At 42.6% G+C, this 18,742-nt stretch overlaps 2 protein-coding genes across 7 annotated transcripts in view; one reads left to right on the forward strand and one right to left on the reverse strand.

Moving 5' to 3' along the window:
* Nucleotides 1-4,725, reverse strand: part of USP30 (ubiquitin specific peptidase 30) — a 23,927-nt gene extending 19,202 nt beyond the window's left edge. For 3 of the 4 annotated variants that reach the window (XR_001021780.5, XM_012097945.5, XM_004017438.6), the window contains exons 1-3: nucleotides 4,567-4,725; nucleotides 2,518-2,627; nucleotides 1,041-1,223 (exon numbers count right to left, since the gene is read on the reverse strand). Coding sequence is in view for 3 of the 4 variants with exons in the window: in XM_012097945.5 (XP_011953335.2) it covers nucleotides 1,041-1,223; nucleotides 2,518-2,627; nucleotides 4,567-4,649 (376 nt within the window). In the remaining variant the exon portion in view is untranslated. Of the gene's footprint in view, nucleotides 1-1,040; nucleotides 1,224-2,517; nucleotides 2,628-4,226 lie in introns of all 4 variants that reach the window. The other variant, XM_042234717.2, reaches the window with a different exon arrangement.
* Nucleotides 4,726-15,767: 11,042 nt separating this feature from the next.
* Nucleotides 15,768-18,742, forward strand: part of SVOP (SV2 related protein) — a 68,298-nt gene continuing 65,323 nt past the window's right edge. For 2 of the 3 annotated variants that reach the window (XM_060400803.1, XM_004017439.6), the window contains exon 1: nucleotides 15,768-16,002. Coding sequence is in view for 1 of the 3 variants with exons in the window: in XM_004017439.6 (XP_004017488.1) it covers nucleotides 15,968-16,002 (35 nt within the window). In the remaining 2 variants the exon portion in view is untranslated. Of the gene's footprint in view, nucleotides 16,003-16,882; nucleotides 16,953-18,742 lie in introns of all 3 variants that reach the window. The other variant, XM_042234719.2, reaches the window with a different exon arrangement.

Here is an 18,742-nt window from a genome sequence, read left to right on the forward strand (position 1 = left end):
AGCAGTTACACTCCAATATATCTTTTTTTAATGAAGTTAGATTGGTGGCTTCCTAAAACCTTTACCAAGCCCATGTACGCGGTGGCTTTCCAACCTCAGGGCTAGTACAGGGCCATTCCCAAACTTGCCTGCCCTGGGAACAAACTCCACTCCCAGCTAGTATAGATCGCAGTCCATTGAACTACTAGGTCAAATGGTCCTGGGTGTTTTGCAAGCTGCTACTATGTGGTTCCAAACTGCCTTCCGCCAAGGCTGTCCCAAGTGACACCACTAGCATGTATGAACGTGTCACCCAGGGGCAGGTGAGGATTGTAGATCTGCTTTTGAATCTTTGCTGACAGGCCAAAAAGCAGTACCTCACTATTATGCTATTAATATTTCTTTGATGGTGGACACAGTGAATATTTACTTTGCTTGTTTTATTTGTTAGATACATCCTATGTGTTAGTCGCTGAGTCATGTCCAACTATTTGGGGACCGCAAGGACTGGATTGTAGCCCACCAGGCTTCTTTCTCCATAGGATTCTCCAGGCAAGAATACTAGAGTGGATTGCCATGCCCTCCTCCAGGGGATCTTTTCTGACCCAGGGATCAAACCCGGGTCTCCTGCATTGCAGGCAGATTCTCTATGGTCTGAGCCACAAGGAAAGCCCAGATATATCCTGCCTCTACCTAAATACAATCTGTATTATTGTTTTTGTGAAATACCTCATTTCCTAGGGTAAGATACTTTTTTTTTAACCTTGATGTTTTTGAAACTGGAGTACTTCTTACAATCCAAATGCTTAAATGGCAGTGGGTTTTTTTTTCCTTCCTTAAAAAGCTATTACTAAACTGACAATTTTTAAAATAAATGATTACATCTTCGATTTAAAAAAAAAAAAACAACAGCCTGAGTGTATCTATTGGGCCCTTAGTGCTTTTTTCATAAGAATGTGTGTGATTTTTTTTCCTACAGGAAGGTTATTAACCCTTCGCCTGCCATCTGGGCTGCTGCTTTGAAAACGCACACAATCCCCTTTCCATTTCCAACTCAGTACCTTTCAGGAGGTGCAACAGCGTCAACGATAAGTACTGGTGTTGCGGGGGCTCCTTGTGACTCCCAGTGTACTGGGTGGTGAACTCTTCCAGCCACTTGATGAACGTGGGGCAGGCAGACAGGCCCTGCAGTAGGGAGTTCATGAAGCAGGTGTTCCCCAAGTTGACAAGGCCAGGCACAAGCCCTAAGTGAGGGGGAGAAGAGAACAGCACATCACACTGGACCGGCTCTTTGTTCCTCTCCCATCTGGATCCCAGAGCTCCTGCACCATGGCCTTGGGCTGGAGACCCCAATCTCAGAAAGCCCTCATCCACAGAGCCCAGGGGACCAAGCGTTCCGTCCCAGCCGAGGCCTGGCCCTAACGATGCTCCTTCAGGAGATGGTAGGCTGCAGAAGGGCAGGTCCTGGCCACGTGGGACTTGTGAAACTCACCAGAGCACCACAGTGTCTGGCACAGCCTGGCTTACATTAAATGTACAGAAACACTTAGTAACCTCTCTCTCTCTTTCTCTCCCTCACTCTCTCTCTCTCCTTTGTTAAGAAAGCAATGTTTCTCACAACAGAAGAAAACAATCGTTTTGTTCTTGCTCCCTCAGGACAATGATTTTGTTCTTATAATCAGTGGAAAAGACACTGCTCCTGCCATTCTGATCAGTCTTTCTGCAAAGAGATTAACAAGATCTGACATACTTCCCTCTTCTGCTGAAACTGAAAACAACAAAAACAAAATTTTTATCATGAAAGTTCTGAAACATCGACAAAAGAAGAACAGATATCTAATGAACCCCAATAACAACCATCCCCAAATTGAACAATGATTCAGGATGGGGTGGGAGGTGGAAGGGAGGTTCAGGAGGGAGGGGACACATGTATACCTATGGCTGATCTATGTTGATGTATGTCAGAAATCAGCACAACATTGTAAAGCAATTACCCTCCAATTAAAAACAAATAAATTTTTAAAAAATGATCAATATTTTGCTACATCTGTCCCTTTTATATATTTATTTTGGCTGAATTTTAATCAATATAAGTAGAGCAACATTGACAAAAGGGGGCATTTTTAAAAATAAGAAAATAGATTTTTTTTGTTAATGAAGAAATGAACTTGAAACATTTACTACTGACTAGCAGCCATTTGGTGAAAGCACAAAGGCATCACACAATTAGGCAGCTGTACAGCTGAAAAACACAATGGCCATAATAATGAGGACGTTTAGACAATTAAACCACTTGAAATTTCTCATTACGAAGCATGTCTCAAACTCACGCCCTTAGTGGGGGTGAAATAGAAATCTTTTTACTACAGGATATAAAATAATGAGTCATTAAAATTAACTTCTGCTTAAAAGCAAATACTGCTGACAAAATTGAAGACACAAGAGAACCATACATGTCCTCCCCCTTTGGTAATGTTTTTGAATAATGAAAGGTTTGGGTCGAGTCTACAGACTATGATGCAAAGGCTTCATTCTTACCTTTTCTACGCTTCTTTCTTTCTGTAATGGGACCCCAAATAACATAGATTCCTGCTGCAAGAGCAGCGGCAATTCCACCTATAACACCCCAGTTCTTCATGACTTTGTATCTAAAAAGGAAAATAAAGTTGACTGTCTTTCCTCATGACAAATACAACACGTGTATATATAGGGACAGGTACACAGATATAACATTTCATTAAATTAACCCACTGGCCCACCAAATACCTAGCTTTCAAATTAAAGCAACATACAGTATAGGATATGTCTTGAAAATCTACAGACACAGATATTAGGATTTAAAACCTAAGTCAGAGCACAACCTCCCCAAGCCCCACCTCACTCGAGAGCGGGGTCCAGGGCTTTCCTCCTGCTCTCTCTCTCATTCTACCACCACACTGGCCACCGCCCCAGCCAAAGCCATGCTCCTGCCCCAGGGCCTTTGCCTGGCTGCCCTCTCTGCCCAGGGTGCTCTTCCCCCAGGTCCCACTGCTTGGCTCATTCCCTCCCTCCTTCCTTTTTTAAAATTATTTTTTATTTTTTTTCCTTGCCATGTGGCATGGAGGCTCTTAGTTCCACAACCAGAGATTGAACCTGTGCCCCCCGCAGCGGAAGTGCAGTCTTAACCACTGGGCTGCCGGGAAAGTCTCTCCCTCTCACATCTAACAAACTATTAGAACCTGCTCTCGTGACATTTTACCCGGCTCTACTTTTTCTTTTCACCATAGTGCTCTCCACTTTCCAACGTAACATTCACTGATTCACCACGTTTATTTTCAGTCTCCCTCAACTAAAATGCAAAGTCCCCGTGGACAGGGATCTTTGTTTTACACACTGACATATTCCAAGTGCTTCCAAGTGTTTAGATCACACAGTAGGTTCTTGACAGTACTTACTGCATGATTGGAGAAATACAGAAATGGATTTATCTTTTAGGTTATTAAATGGGGGGAGATCTTTATACAACAGTATAAAGATAGATGTATAAAGTATAAAGATAAATAGATGTATAAATAGGTCTTTATACAATCATATAAAGATCTTCTAAATATTTATTAAATATTAAATATTTCTTCATTTGAAGCTTGACTTCAACACTGAAGTTATTCATTTACTACAAGTAAAGAAATTTCACCAGCAGTTTAAAACACTGTCTTCACACACAGTTATGTATTTCCACTAAATAAGGCAAACAATATACATAGAACCTATGCAGGAAGTGGGGGCTGAGGGTAGCCATAGTGCTCAGCTCTGAACCTGGAGCCCGTGGGAGGAGGGCAGACAAAGAAGGCACATTGGGACCCTGGCAGGACTGGGGACTCATACTATCGGAGGTCCTGACGGGAATGGGGGATCTCAACAAGCCTGGGAGCCTTAACAGGTTAAGGGGTCCTGATCGCTTTAGGAGCCCTTGCAAGATAAGGAGTCACTAATAAGGGATACAGACTAAGGGATCCCTGGCAAAAGGAGGGGGGCGGGGCGATGAGGGGTACTGACAAAATGGGGTGGGGGGACACTAGCAAGCTCGGGGTACTCTAACAGGGTTGTGAGAATCATGGCAGGTTTGCGGGGCTGGGCAAGGTTTGTGAAACCTAGCAGGCCAGGAACTGACATAACTGGGGAGCCCAGAAGAACTGGGGGGTATCCTGATAGGATGAGGGAGTCCAGGAAGTCCTCCGAGGCGCGGAGAGCTCCGAGAGGCCACTCACGGAATTCGGGGCCTCGACAAGCCTGAGTCTCCCTGGAAGTGCTGGCGACAGTGACAGGGCTGGAGGAGGCACTGGCAGGTGGAAGGACGGGGGTGGAGGGGGCACTGATAAAACTGGGGGCCCAGCAGAACCGGGGAACGCGGACAGAATCGGCGTTGCCTTGAGGCCCTGGAGGCCCGACACCCCCACCCCCGCCGCAAGGCCTGGGCCTCCAGCCCTGCCGACGCAGACGGCTCCGGAATGCCCACTCCGGCCGCGGGGACCCTGACTGGAGCGCGGAAGAGCCTCCACAGGCGCCCCGGCCCCGGCCTCCCCGGCCGCCCCGCCCCCCAGAGCTCACCTGACGGCGGCCCCGGTCCGCAGGAAGCGCTGGATGGCCCTGTCGGCCGCGGTCATCGCCGCCGAGGCCCGGGAGCTCAGCATCGCGGCTGCGCGGGAGGCGAGCCGCCGCCCCCGCCGCTGTCGCCGCGGCCGGACCCAGGCCTCCGAGGGCTCCCACGGCGGCGGAACCCGTGGCCAAAGTCCCAGCGCCTCCGGGGAGGGTAGACCGAAGGACGGCCTGCCAGAAGGACCGGAAGTAGCTCTCACCGGAAGACTAGAGTCGAAGGACCACAACTTGTACTTCCTTTTCCCCCTTAGCAACGGATGTCGGCGTCGGTTACTAAGGGAGGCCCTGTGGCCTCCGCTTGGTTTTAAAGTTTAGTTCGGGCCCCGTTCTTATATACAAATGTCCCATTTGCAAAAGGGACCGTGGCTCACTTTTATTTTTCGATGTGAAGAGGGCGATTCCCTCCTGAAAGCGGGATCACAACTTGTCTTCGGAGTGGAAACAGGTCTCAGAAGGGCCTTTAAGGAGCGTGTGGACCATCCTGACGGCATCTATAGATTAATCAGACCTTGAGTAATAACAGCCACCAAACCTATTGTCTAATTCAGTGCATTGCTAAGTACTTCACATGCATTATTCATATTTAATCCTCGCACTTATCCACATTTTACATCCCAGGAAACGCAAGAAATTCAGAGAAATAGTAAGTTTTTGACACAGGTGTAAGTGGTAGAAACAAGATTGTCAGGCAAATCTGTGTCTCAAGAATAGCACTGTCCAATAGCATATATGGAAGGCCATATTTTAAATTTTCTAGTAGCCACATTAAAGTGAAAAAAACAGTAGATTACTTTTATCAGTATCTTTCACTTGCCCCAATATGTTCAAAATACTGTCATTTGTATGTAGAAATTCTTAATGAGATAATTTACATTCTTGGGGAGTGGCAACCCACTCCAGTATTCTTGCCTGGAGAATTCCACAGACAGAGAGGCCTGGTGGGCTACATACAGTTCTGTTTTCAGTTCAGTCATTCAGTCATGTCCCACTCTTTGTGACCCTGTGGACTGCAACATGCCAGGCTTCCCTGTCCATCACCAACTCCTGGAGCTTGCTCAAACTCAGGTCCATCCAGTCGGTGATGCCCTCCAACCATCTCATCCTCTGTCATCCCCTTCTCCTCCTGCCTTCAATCTTTCCCAGCATCAGGGTCTTTCCCAGTGAGGCAGTTCTTTGCATTAGGTGGCCAAAGTATTGGAGTGTCAGCTTCAGCATCAGTCCTTCCTAAGTATATTCAGGACTGATTTCCTTTAGAATTGACTGGTTGGATCTCCTTGCAGTCCAAGGGATGCTCAGGAGTCTTCTCCAACACCTCAGTTCAAAAGCATCAATTCTTAGATGCTCAGCTTTTTTTATAGCCCAACTCTCACATCCATACATAACTAATGGAAAAACCATAGCTTTGACTAGGTGGACCCTTATAGGCAATGTCTCTGCTTTTTAATATGCTATCTATGTTGGTCATAGCTTTTCTTCCAAGGAGCAAGCGTCTTTTAATTTCATGGCTGCAGTCACCATCTGCAGTGATTTTGGAGCCCCCAAAATTAAAGTCTCACTATTTCCATTGTTTCCCCATCTATTTGCCATGAAGTATGAGACCGGATGCCACAATCTTAGTTTTTTGAATGTTGAGTTTTAAGCCAACTTAAACATAACTTAAACAACATACAGTTCATGGGATCACAAAGAGTCAGACATGGCTGAGCAACTAACGCTTTTCACGTTTGTACCAAATACCTCACATTTGCACCAGCTGTGTTTCATGTTCTCGACAGCCGCGTGTGACCAGGAGCTACTACACTGGATAATATTGGAGCCAGAGAGAACTTGCCCTCCCTTTTAATCAATTCCCTCAACTCCGGAGCAAGTAATTGCAACTGCTTTAGTAAAGAAATCAATGTTTTGGTTCAGTGATTCTCAAAGTTTTTCATCTCAGGACCCTAAAAATTATAAAGCTTTTGTTCATGTACACTATATCTAATTATACTTACACTACTAAAAATTAAAATTGAGAAATATGGAGCATCCTGACTAGTACACTGGGTTTCACACTTCCTTTGTCTATAAACATAATAATTGAAACCTCTTGCCAAACATTTGCTAGCGGCTAGATCCTTGTGCTGAATACCTGTGTGCACTGTCCTATTCCATCCTCCCAACAAACCCACCAAGTAGGTTCTATTAAAATTTCTACTTCAGGGGACTTCCCTGGTGGTTGAATGGTTAAGAATCTGCCTTGCAATACAGGGGGCTTGGGTTGAATCCCTGGTCAGGGAACTAAGACTCCACATACTGCAGAGCAACTAAGCCTGCCCGTGGCAACTACTGAGCCCATGTGCCTCAGAGAAAGATACTGCATCCCTGTGGGAGAGTAAATGGGTACCACCTTCATCCGGGGCAGTTTGGACTATTTACAAAAATGGCGAATCTGCATACCCTGTGATCTACAGAGTAATCTATTTATCACACACACACATAAGAATAAAGGTGTTTATTGCAGCATTGTTATGAATAATAAACAATGAGAAGAAATCTAAATACCTAGAAAAATTATAGTAATCCCATACAGTGGAATACTATATGCTATGAAAATAATACTGTAGCTCTTGTGTATTGATAAGGGAGATTCTAAGATTCATTGTTAAGGCAGAAACAGTAAGGTGCAAGGCAATCGAAGAGAATGCTTTTAATTGTGTGAGAATAAATGTTTATAAACATAGAGATAATTAAGAAACTGGAGACACTGCTGGCCTCTGATAAGGCAGCTGTGGGATTGAGGGCAACCTTTTGTCCTTGGGAATTTTGTGCCATGTGCGTCCATTATTATTCAAAAAATAAGAAAAAATCCAAAAACAATTTAAAAACTTTAAACTTGAAAAGCATCATTAAAACACAGGGGTAGGACTTCCATGGTCGTCCAGTGGTTAGGAATCCACCTTGCAATGCAGGGGACGTGAATTTGATCCCTGGTCTGGGAAATAAGATCCCACATGCTGGGAGGCAAACAAGTCAGCGCAAGCCAGAACTACTGAGGCCTAATGCAGCAACAAAAGATCTCCTATGCTGCAACTAAGACCTAACACAGACAAATGAATACATTAATTTAAAAAACTACAGTGGGAAGACAGCATCAAAATTGACGTTCCTTCCTGTAAAAAAAAAATTCATTAGAAGCTCATGAAAATTAAAAAAGCAGGCAACTTAATAGGATAAACATGCGCCCAAATTTGTAAGAAGACATCTTTGTTTAACTGTCCCTGTGTCAAAAAGTGGCTGGAAGGCTATAGTCCCCAAATGGCAACTCTGGTTCTCTCTTTGTGGTAGATCAGTAGTAAGTTTTATTTTCTTCCGAATGCTTTTCTTATTATCTGAATTTCTATCATGATCATTTATTTCTTTCATAACTAGAAACACTTTTAAGAGATAACTATGTAAGTGTATCTCTATGCAGCAGCTCTAAATTGCTGCAACCTTTGTAACTGAAACCCTCCTTTACTGGTAGGATCTCCAGTCTCCAGAGAGACCCTAAAACCCAGTTTTTAAGCTCACCTTACCTCTCAGATCCTCACAATAAACCCACATTTAAGCCTTCCTAGGTAGCTCTTCAATATAAATCCTTTATAAAAATAATAAATTTGCAATAAATAATTGTGGGAATTGCTACCTAATTTATGTGGTTGATCAATTCGTATTTCACATGTGTTAACTTTCTAAAACCAGCAAGCCCATAAAAGTTTCTAAGAACTCGTTTATGTTTTTTTGCATGTCTCCTCCTATCTGCTGTGAATGTATATGTTGTCAAAGAGTGACTAGACTCCTGTTTCATTTTCCAGTAACAAAGAATGGCAGTAGTTTCAAAGTCACTTTCTCCTGTTCAAACAGAAGTCCTGTAAGACTACAGCACGTTGGTTCCCAGAACATCTGATCATAATATCTTACGAGTCACCATTATTTATTTTTCTAATCAGGAATGATCTTGACCGAAGAGGCCATCAGAGGTCAGTTCATTGACTGGTGAGGAAACTGAGGCCCAGAAGAGTTCACTGATAGCAGAATTAACTTCTGCCATCAGTTAAACTAGTCGCCTCATTTCCTGGCAGAGACTCTGTGATTTTTTCCAACTGTCTTTTCTGAGAGTTTCAAACATGCAGAACAACATAGAAGGGAAGCTGAGTATAGTAGCCAGCCTCCAAGACATGACCCTGAAGACCTTACGTATCCTGGATTCACACATCTCATGTTAAATACAGTGGACATATGGAACCAAACGATTATTGTGAGGGACATTCCTGGTGGTCCAGAGGTTAAGAATCTGTCTGCTAGTGCAGGGGACATGGTTCGATTCCTGATCAGGGAAGCCCCACATTCAGAGTGGCAACTAAGCCCATTCACCACAATCACTGAAGCCCACATGTCTTAGAGCCCATGCTCCGCAACAAGAGAGGCCACCACAAAGAGAAGCTGGTGCCCCGCAACTTGAGAGTGGCCGCCGCTCGCCACAACTAGAGAAAGCCCACACACAGCAATGAAGACCCAGCATGGCCAAAAAAAATACATAATTTTTTTTACATTTTATCTTTTTACTGTGAGAAGGTTGGTATGTAAATTTCAAGGTCAGGTCATAAATGACAGTCCTGTATCCACTTTGCTTTCTCTTGGACCACTTGCTATGGAAGAAGCCACTCACTATGTTGGTTGTGAAGATGCTCAGGAGAGGATCTGCCTTTTTCCTTATTTTTTATGATTTATTTTCAATGGGAGGATAATTGCTTTACAATGCTGTGTTGGTTTCTGCCATACAACACGGCAAATCAGCCATAAGTATACCTATGTCCCCTCCCTCTTCAACCTCCCTCCCACCACCACCCCATTCCACCCCGCTAGGTTGTCACAGAGCACCCTGTTACGCAAACTGTGTTATGCGTTAGCTATTGGTTTTACACGGCTGTCCCATTAGCTAACTAGGTTACAAATGGTAATGTACATGTTTCAACGCTGCTCTCCCGATTCATCCCTTCCTCTCCTTCCCGCACTGTGTCCACGAGTGTGTTCTCTGTGTCTGCCTCTTTATTTGTGCCCTGCAAACAGGTTCATCAGTACCATTTTTCGAGATTCCATATATTTGCACGAATATATATTTGCTTTTCTCTCTCTGACTTACTTCACTCTGTATAACAGGCTCAGGGCTCATCCACCTCACTAGAACTGACTCAAATTCATTCCTTTTTATGGCTGAGTAATATTCCATTGCATACATGTACCACCACTTCTTTATCCATTCATCTGTCAGTGGACATCTAGGTCCACTCCATGTCTTGGCTATTGTAAATAGTGCTGCAATGAATACTGGAGTACGTGTGTCTTTTTCGATTATGGTGTTCTTGGGGTATATGCCCAGTAATGGGTTTGTTGGGTCATATAATAGTTTCAGTCCTAGTTTTTTAAGGAATCTCCATACTGTTCTCCATAGTAGTTTAGCAATTTACATTCCCATCAAGAGTGCAAGAGGGCTTCCTTTTAGGAGAGGATATTCTTATGGAGAGATCTACCTGTTAAGAACGGAAGCCCCTGCCAACAGTCATCACTAACTTATCAACCATGTTAGTCTACCACCTTGAAAATGGGCCTCCTGTCTCATTCAAATCTTCAGATGAGACCACAACCCTGGCTGATATCTGACTGAAGCCTCATGAGCAACCTTGAGTTACAACCACCCGGATAACTGGCTCTTGGATTCCCAATCCAGAGAAATTGTGTGAGATAATAACTGTTAATATTTTTCAAAGGTCCTAAGTTTCGGGATAATTTGTTATGCAGCTATAGATAACTAAGACACTGGAAACAGTGTTCTTTAAAATGTGGGCCTTATACCACCTAGCTCAAAAATCCCCTGACTTCCTGGTTAAAATTACAGGTCCCTGCTCATACACTTTTGTAGGGAATGTAAATAGGTGTGGTCACTATGGAAAACAGTTCGGAGCTTGCTTTAAAAATGAAAATTGCAGTTGCCATGTGATCCAGCAATTCCACTCCTGGGTATATATTCTGAGAAAGCAAAAACACTAATTTGAAAAGATATGTGCACCCCACTGTTCATAGCAGCATTATTCATTTACTCACAATAGCCAAGAAATGGAAGCAACCTAAGTGTCCATCAACAGATGAATGGATAAAGATGTGGAATATTACTCAGCCATAAAAAGAACAAAAATCTGCCATTTACAACAATGTGGATGGGCCTGAAGGATATTACACATAACGAAATAAGCCAGACAGAGGAAGACAAATGCTGTATATTTTTCGCTTATATGTGGAATCTAAAAAATAAAATGAATGAAAATAACAACAACAAAAAAAGGTGCATGTTCTTGGCTCCATCTCAGCCAAATGTATTAGAAGGTATCAGTGTGATACTCACGCGTCTGCATTTTGACAAACTGCTGTTGTTTGGATAACATCTTTAATTTTTTTGGTCATATTCAGACATCACCTTTACTATTTAATTTAATTAGCTTTGTTTTTTCACCTGGGGTGCCTATATCACATAAATATTTTATTTTATTTATTTATTTGTTTTTAATTTTTATTTTTACTACATAAATATTTTTAAATTTCTTTTGTTTTGAATTTGTTTTCATATTTGGACAAAATATATTTTTCTAATATATATAAAAATAAGTAGCTATATTTATTTTAAGTAGGATAACTGTTTATCCCACGTATCAACTAAAATCATCTTCCTTACGCTCAGAATGAAGTGTAGTACCCTCTATCTTAGGCAAAATGCTGAGATAGAGAAATCGAGATTATCGGAAAATGATAAGAGCTGTAGCACCCCAAGTTTTCTCTGAAGCTGGACCAGCTCTAAGTGCTGGCACCTGTAGCATCTCCTCCCAGCCTCACCGCATTCTTGGGCAGCAGGCAGGCTAAGGTCTCATCAGCGCCACTCTTACAGATGAGAACACTGAGCCACGTACAGGTGCCCAGGCCTGTCTAAGGTCACAAATGCTATCACAGAACGCAAGCCCTGTCTCCGGTCTTCCCATTCATACATTTTTGCAAGATATGCTATTCCTCCACGGCCAAATAACCCATAGAGATCAGGAGAAAAGGAAGGATGCCTAAAATATAGAGGGCATATTATTGTGAAAGAATGTAATGAAACACTTAGACTTACTGGAAATTTTATAGTTTTAGCATAAAAGCTAAAAGCTAAAACTATAAAACTAAAAGCTAAAAGCTAAAACTATAAAACTCTCTAAGGAGGTTTTCTTGTAGGAGAAAAATCTTTGCAACCTTCAGGTAAACAAAGATTTCTTTGCCACAACTAAGACCCAGCACAGCCAAATATATATATATATATATAAACCCCAGAGATTTCTTAGGTCACAAAAGCCCAAATTAGAAAAGAAAAAATATCTGATAACCTGATATTTAAGTTTAAACATTTTCTTTGAAAGATACTGTTAAGAAAATGAAAAGGTATGACACAAATTTCAGAAAATTTTAAGGGTGCACACATCTAACAATGACCTGCATCCATAATGTGTAAAGACATCTTACAATTCAGTAAGAAGACATACAATTTTCCCCAAACTGTCAAAATATTTGGACAGACATTGCACACCAAAAAAAGGTATGTAATTGGCCAATAGGTACATGAAAATATGGTCAACATAATTTGTCACAAGGGAAACAAAAATTAACACCACAAGACACTATATTAGAATGATGACAGTTAAAGAAATGGTCAATACGGTTTGTTGGTTAAGGATTTGAAGCGCAACTGGAACTCTCTCATACATCACTGATGGGGATGTAAAATGATACGTATGCTTCCCAGGTGGCGCTATCGGTGAAGAACCCACCTGCAATGAAGCAGATGTAAGAAATGTGGGTTCCATCCCTGGGTTGGGAAGATCCCCTGGAGAAGCAAATGGCAACCTACCCCAGCGTTCCTGCCTGGGAAATCCCATGGACAGAGGAGCCTGGGGGGCTACAGTCCATGGGGTCGCAAAGAGTCGGACACAGCTTAGTGACTAAACAACAACAATAAATGCTTTGGAAAGCTAGCAGTTTGCTATGAAGATAAACATAACCTTACCACAGTGACCCAACCATTTCACTCTTCAATATTTATTTACCCAAAAGAAATGAAAATGTAAATCTATAGAAAGACTTGTATATGAATGTTCACAGTTACTGTATTCATAAGAGCTCCAAATTTGGAAAACTTTGAATGGTCATTTCTGCCCCCTTCTGATGCCTATGTCAGAAGCTTTCTCTATCTCCTTTATACTTTAATAGAACTTTATTACACAAAAGCTCTGAGTGATCAAGCCTCATCTCTGGCCCCGGATTGAATTCTTCTCCTCTGGAGGCCAAGAATCCTGGCGTCTTTGCATGGTTCAGCAACAACCTTTCATCTTGGGGGCTTCTCTGATTTCTTCAGGACAAGATGGGAGCTAACAATTCCAGCCTCACTCCCTTGAACTGTATCCTGAAAAACTGGGATAGATTTGATCCCCAGGGCTTAAAGACGACATACCTAGTCTTCCTATGTGATACTGCATGGCCACAGTATCCATTGGAGGATGGCATCGGTGGCCAGTTGGAGGGTCTCTTAAGTATAATACTATTTTACAATTAGACCTGTTCTGTAGAAAACAAGGGAAATGGTAGAAGTAGCAGGCAATGGTGCCCCACTCCAGTATTCTAGCCTGGAAAATCCCATGGACGGAGGAGCCTGGTGGGCTGCAGTCCATGGGGTCGTAAAGAGTCAGACATGACTGAGCGACTTCACTTTCACTTTTCACTTTCATGCATTGGAGAAGGAAACGGCAACCCACTCCAGTGTTCTTGCCTGGAGAATACCAGTGACGGTGGAGCCTGATGGGCTGCCTGCCGTCTATGGAGTCGCACAGAGTCGGACATGACTGAAGTGACTTAGCAGCAGCAGCAGCAGTATATGTGTCAGAGAAGGCAGTGGCACCCCACTCAAGTACTCTTGCCTGGAAAATCCCATGGACGGAGGAGCCTGGTAGGCTGCAGTCCATGGGGTCGTAAAGAGTCAGACATGACTGAGTGACTTCACTTTCACATTTCACTTTCATGCATTTGAGAAGGAAATGGCAACCCACTCCAGTGTTGTTGCCTGGAGAATCCCAGGGATGGGGCAGCCTAGTGGGCTGCCATCTATGGGGTCGCACAGAGTCGGACAGGACTGAAGAGACTTAGCAACAGCAAATAAGTAAAATGTAGCATATCATACAATAGAATATTACTCTGTGATAAAAAAGAATGCCCTATTAAAAAACGGTAACATTTATGAATCTCAAAGCCACGCTGAATGAAGAAGTCAGACAGAAAAGAATATGTACTATATGATTGTTTACATAAATTCTAGAAAACACAAATTAATTTATAGTAATAAAAGCAGATTAGTGGTTGTCTGAGCAGCCAGAGAGGAAATTTGGGGATGATGGAAACATTTTGTATCTTGATTGCAGCATTGTTACACTTTTTCTTTTCAAGTGCATATTGGCTATTTACATGTCTTCTTTGAAGAAATGTCTATTCATATGTTTTGCCCATTTTAAATTGAGTTATTTGTCTTGTATTACTAAGTTCCAAGAGTTCTTTACATATTTTGAGTTAGTCTCTTGTTAGTTATACGGTTTTCAAATATTTTTTCTTATTCTATTGGTTGTCTTTTCACTTTCTTGATAGTATTATTTGCAGCATAAAAGATTTTAACTTTGATATAGTCCAGCATATCTGTTTTTTTTTTCTTTGTCTCTTGTGCTTTTTGAGGTCGTGTCTATAAAACCATTGCCTAATTGAAGGTCATGAAGACCTACTCCTGTGAGTCTTATAGTTTTATGTAAAGAGTTTTATAGTTTGATATCTTGCACCTAAGGGTACTCAAAACCCTTTAGGCATGAAAACCCTTCTCTGGCTTACAGCTGTAGAGGAACCAACTGTCAAGGTTTGCTTCAGACCCAGCACTTTCCAGGACACTGAGCTTTCAGTACTATAACTCAAGCCCTGAGCAAACCAGGGTGAGTTAACCAATAACCCTCCAACTTGCCAGCTCTGATATAAATTATTATCCCAACTCTCCATGGCTTAAGAAAGATACTGAATCTCCTCACTTGAAAGATGTGTGTTTTCAGTTTAACAAGCATTTATTGAGTGCTCACAACAGCAAAGCCCTGGGGTTGAGTGTAGTGAGGAATATTAAATTTCAATTTCAGTGTCCATAAATAAAGTTTTATTATTCTAGGCCCTTGGGGGTACATCAGAAACCTTTACAAAGCTTACCTTCTAGAGGCAGAGCGGGGGCGGACATTCTAGTGGAAGAGAGAGGTGTGCCACTGAACAAGACAAAGAGGAATTTGAAGGCAGGAATTGGGTTTTATTCATCTCTGATTCCCCAGAACTGCAGAAATCACTCGTGAACGATTGTTAAATAAATGAGTGATCTTTGGCTTTCTCCTACACAACTTACTCAATTTTTTTTTCTTGATTCATTTCATAAGATCTCATCTCCGTAATGACAATGTCATGTCTAACTTATTCTCTTATCAGTTACCCAGTGACTATCACCTTGCCCAGCATACAGTTGTTAGTCGCTAAGTCTCGTCTTGACTCTTTGCGACCCCAAGGACTACAGCCCCCCAGGCTCCTCTGTCCATGGGATTTCCCAGGCAAGAACGCAGGAGTGGGTTGCCATTTCCTTACTGCGGTGGATCTTCCCCTCCCAGGGAACAAACCCTGCTTTGGCGGGCGGATTCTTTACCCCTGAGCCACCAGGAAAGCCCTGGCGGACAGTAGGTGCTCAATAAACAATGCTTCAACGCATGGAAATTTTGTTTTTCATTCTTTGCGTTTGTGACAGCCGCCTGGTTTTCAAGAATATTGAAGGCAACCTTAAATGAATCCATATACACAAACCTTCAGAGAGGCATCGTCAACCGAAGAGCCCTCATTGGTACCCAGACGGCCATTTCACAGGCTGGCGGGCGCCCTGTCGGCACCCCAGAGCATCACCACCAGCCCCAGAGAGCCTGTAAATTTCGCTAACCAGAAGGGCTCTCCCCGCCCCCCTCCGCGCGCATCGCGCTCTGCCCTCCGCCGCCTCCTCTCCGCCCACTCTCGCCGCGGTCTCCTGGCGGCGGCGGCTTTGTCTCGTGGGCTGGTCCCTGGCGGCTCCCTCCCCTGAACAGCTGCCACCGAGGGAGGCAGCCGCGCGGGTCCGGCATCCTAACGCTGAAGCCCCCGAGCGCGCGCTCGTCATCCACCACCACCATGTAAGGGCCATGAACAGGGCTCGTCCTGGCGCAGCGCGGACATGGAGGAGGACTTATTCCAGCTCAGGCAGCTGCCGTGAGTATCTTAAGGGCGAGTCAGAGGCAGACAGGCTTTTCTTTAAAAAGAAAAAAAGAAAGAAAGAAAACCTGCAGGAGAGCATCTCGGCATGCCTTCCCGAATTTAAAGGGAACGGTTTCAGGGGGAGAGACTCAGGCCTGGAGGAGACAAGCCATTTTCCCAACCCCACCGGCTCAGCCTCTGTTATCTCTGACTCAGTCCGGTTTTTTTTTTTCCCCCCCAGATCCGTCAGAATCTTAACGGGGACCTAAACGTGTAATATTTTCCCTTGGAATTGCTCTTCCTCCTAAAGGGATTGGGAGGGTCTGTGTTTTAAGAAAGCTTTAGCTGCTGTTTGGAAATGTGGAGTGAATTTATGAGTCCGTGCAATGACATGGGTCCTTTCCAGCCCTTCTCCTATGCTGTGAAATTCCGAATTTTCCTGCAAGGTCTTTTAGAAGGGAAACTGATGTTGCATACTGTTTTCTGAAAAGCTGGGATTCCTTCCTAGAGAGGAGGCTTCGGCGAAGTCCCCGTTGTTTATGAAGTGTGTGAATGAGAGGGCTGTGTATCTTTGGTGAAACCTCTTGCCTTCTTCTGAATGAAAGGTTTTTGTAACAGCTAGCTAAGTGAGGCTCACTGTCAGGGGCTATCCTTGGGAACTCAGGAATACACTGCTTAGAGGACTGGAAATTTTTTTTTTTTTTTTGAATTTTTCAAGGATACCAAATTTGCTCTGAAAATCTTGGGGAAATACGGTCAAGCAATGGAAAGGGCTTGTAAAGGGGCATTCAAAATTCTCCAACCTCAAGCTGATGGTGATTTGTTAAGCAAATTCCAAGAGTATGAGATGGAGCAACAAAAAGAACATTAATGGGATTTTTGTTTTAATTTTTAGAAGCACGGGTCACTTGGATGGTAAAAGCGGACCCTCCTTTGGAATTGTTGGAAAGGATACATTATTGTTAGTATGTATATTTTCTTGACTTAAATGTGTTTTTTTTCTCTCTCTCTCTCTCTCTAAACCACTGAGGAATTCTCCCAAGTGACTTTTAGTGTGACTGCTACAGCTCTCTGAGGCTCTGAGTACTGAAGGGTATTGGGGTGTCTACTTCTCATTCAGTGTAAAATTAATTTGCATTAAAAATTTTAATTAATGAAATGTTTACTTTTAAGCTTTTATTAATTGATCTGCAATGGCCTGTCTTATGTAACACGGCATTATTTCACAAATGCTGAAAGATGCCCAGTTATACTATCCAAAGTCGATCTATGAATCCATGAAAATATATGTACCTGAGTGCAGATCTCTCAAGGAAAACATTTATTTTCATTGAAAATAAATATGTTTAAAAACCAACCTATTACCTCAAAATAAAAAAATAATCCAGAAACTAAAATATGAAATTTGGAATTCAGGATAAGGATACATGTTGGAACTGCAGTTTTACTAAATTTTCAAATGCTGTCAGGGCATGTGAACTTTGCAAATTACTCAAAGATTCATGTATATTTAATCTACTAATAGAGTGACAAGCCCTTCCTTCAATAGAAAAAAATCAAACCTAATAAGAGGATTTTACTTAAGCTTAAATTAATTTAGTTTTTATACTAATAATAGTATATACATAGAATAAAGTCCAAAAAGAAGCACAAGAATAAGTCTCTCTTCCCAAGCCCCAGTGTTAAGTTTCTTGATTATTTTCCTGATTTTTACACACATGTAATATCTATTAGAAAGGCCACATTGTGTGCTAGCTAAGAGCACTGGCTCTTGAATAAAACAGACTAGGCTTCAAATCCCTACTGTGCCACTTCCTGGCTGTGTGACTTTGTGCAAGTGACTTAACCTTTCTGAAACTCATTTTCCTTAGCCATAAAATGGGAATCATAATAGTACTTGATTCAAAGGCTTATTGGGAAGATCATGTGAGGTCATTGTGCCGAATGCCTGGCAGACAGAGACATCAATACATATGAACATCTGAAAAATAATTTATAAAATTATGATTATGATGATATCTGAAAAAAAGTTTGTAAAAACAAAATCTGTAGGCTCTTTCTGCTGGAGTCCCCCAGAATGTAATCTGCAACCACCAAATTACATTTGAACGAGGTCAAAATTAGCCCTGAAACATGTTAACATTCGTTTATTAAAAAAAAAAAAAAGTAAAAGGAACGGCTGTGTAAATCTGAGTGGATTTCACATCACGACATAGGTGTTTTTTAAACCACACCCTGTGTATATTATTCACAGACTGCCGGCAACAGATGGCCTGAGAAAAATATGGGTTTTTTAAAAATCAGAGTGCCTTATAGAGGATTGGCAAGAGTGGACCTTGGAACAGGCTCAGTCTTGCGGGAAGCCAAGTGTTAATAGATTACAAGCCACTACGTTGTTTACAGGGTCAGGGGAGGAGGAAGGGGTGAGGATGTCTAAGAAACAGTCCTTCCCAGGACTTGGAGGTGCCTTCATGAACAGCTCCGCGATGGCTTGTGTGAGACCACAGACAACCTCTGCCTGTGCACAGCACTACGTGCAGGAGATTCAGAAGGCTGGATTTTGTATCTAGTTCTGCCTTTTTGTGAGATCTTGTGCAAGTCAGATTTTCCTGGGTCTCTCCTTTCCGGGATGAGTTTCCTGAAAACAGATTATGCAGACTACATTGACGGATTGGCTCATCCATTCATTGATTCATTTATTCACTCAACAGTTTTCCTGAGCATCATCCTACATCAGGGAATTCTATGACCAAAT

This window comes from Ovis aries, chromosome 17 (assembly GCF_016772045.2).
Source record: "Ovis aries strain OAR_USU_Benz2616 breed Rambouillet chromosome 17, ARS-UI_Ramb_v3.0, whole genome shotgun sequence".
NCBI classification, from domain to species: domain Eukaryota; kingdom Metazoa; phylum Chordata; class Mammalia; order Artiodactyla; family Bovidae; genus Ovis; species Ovis aries.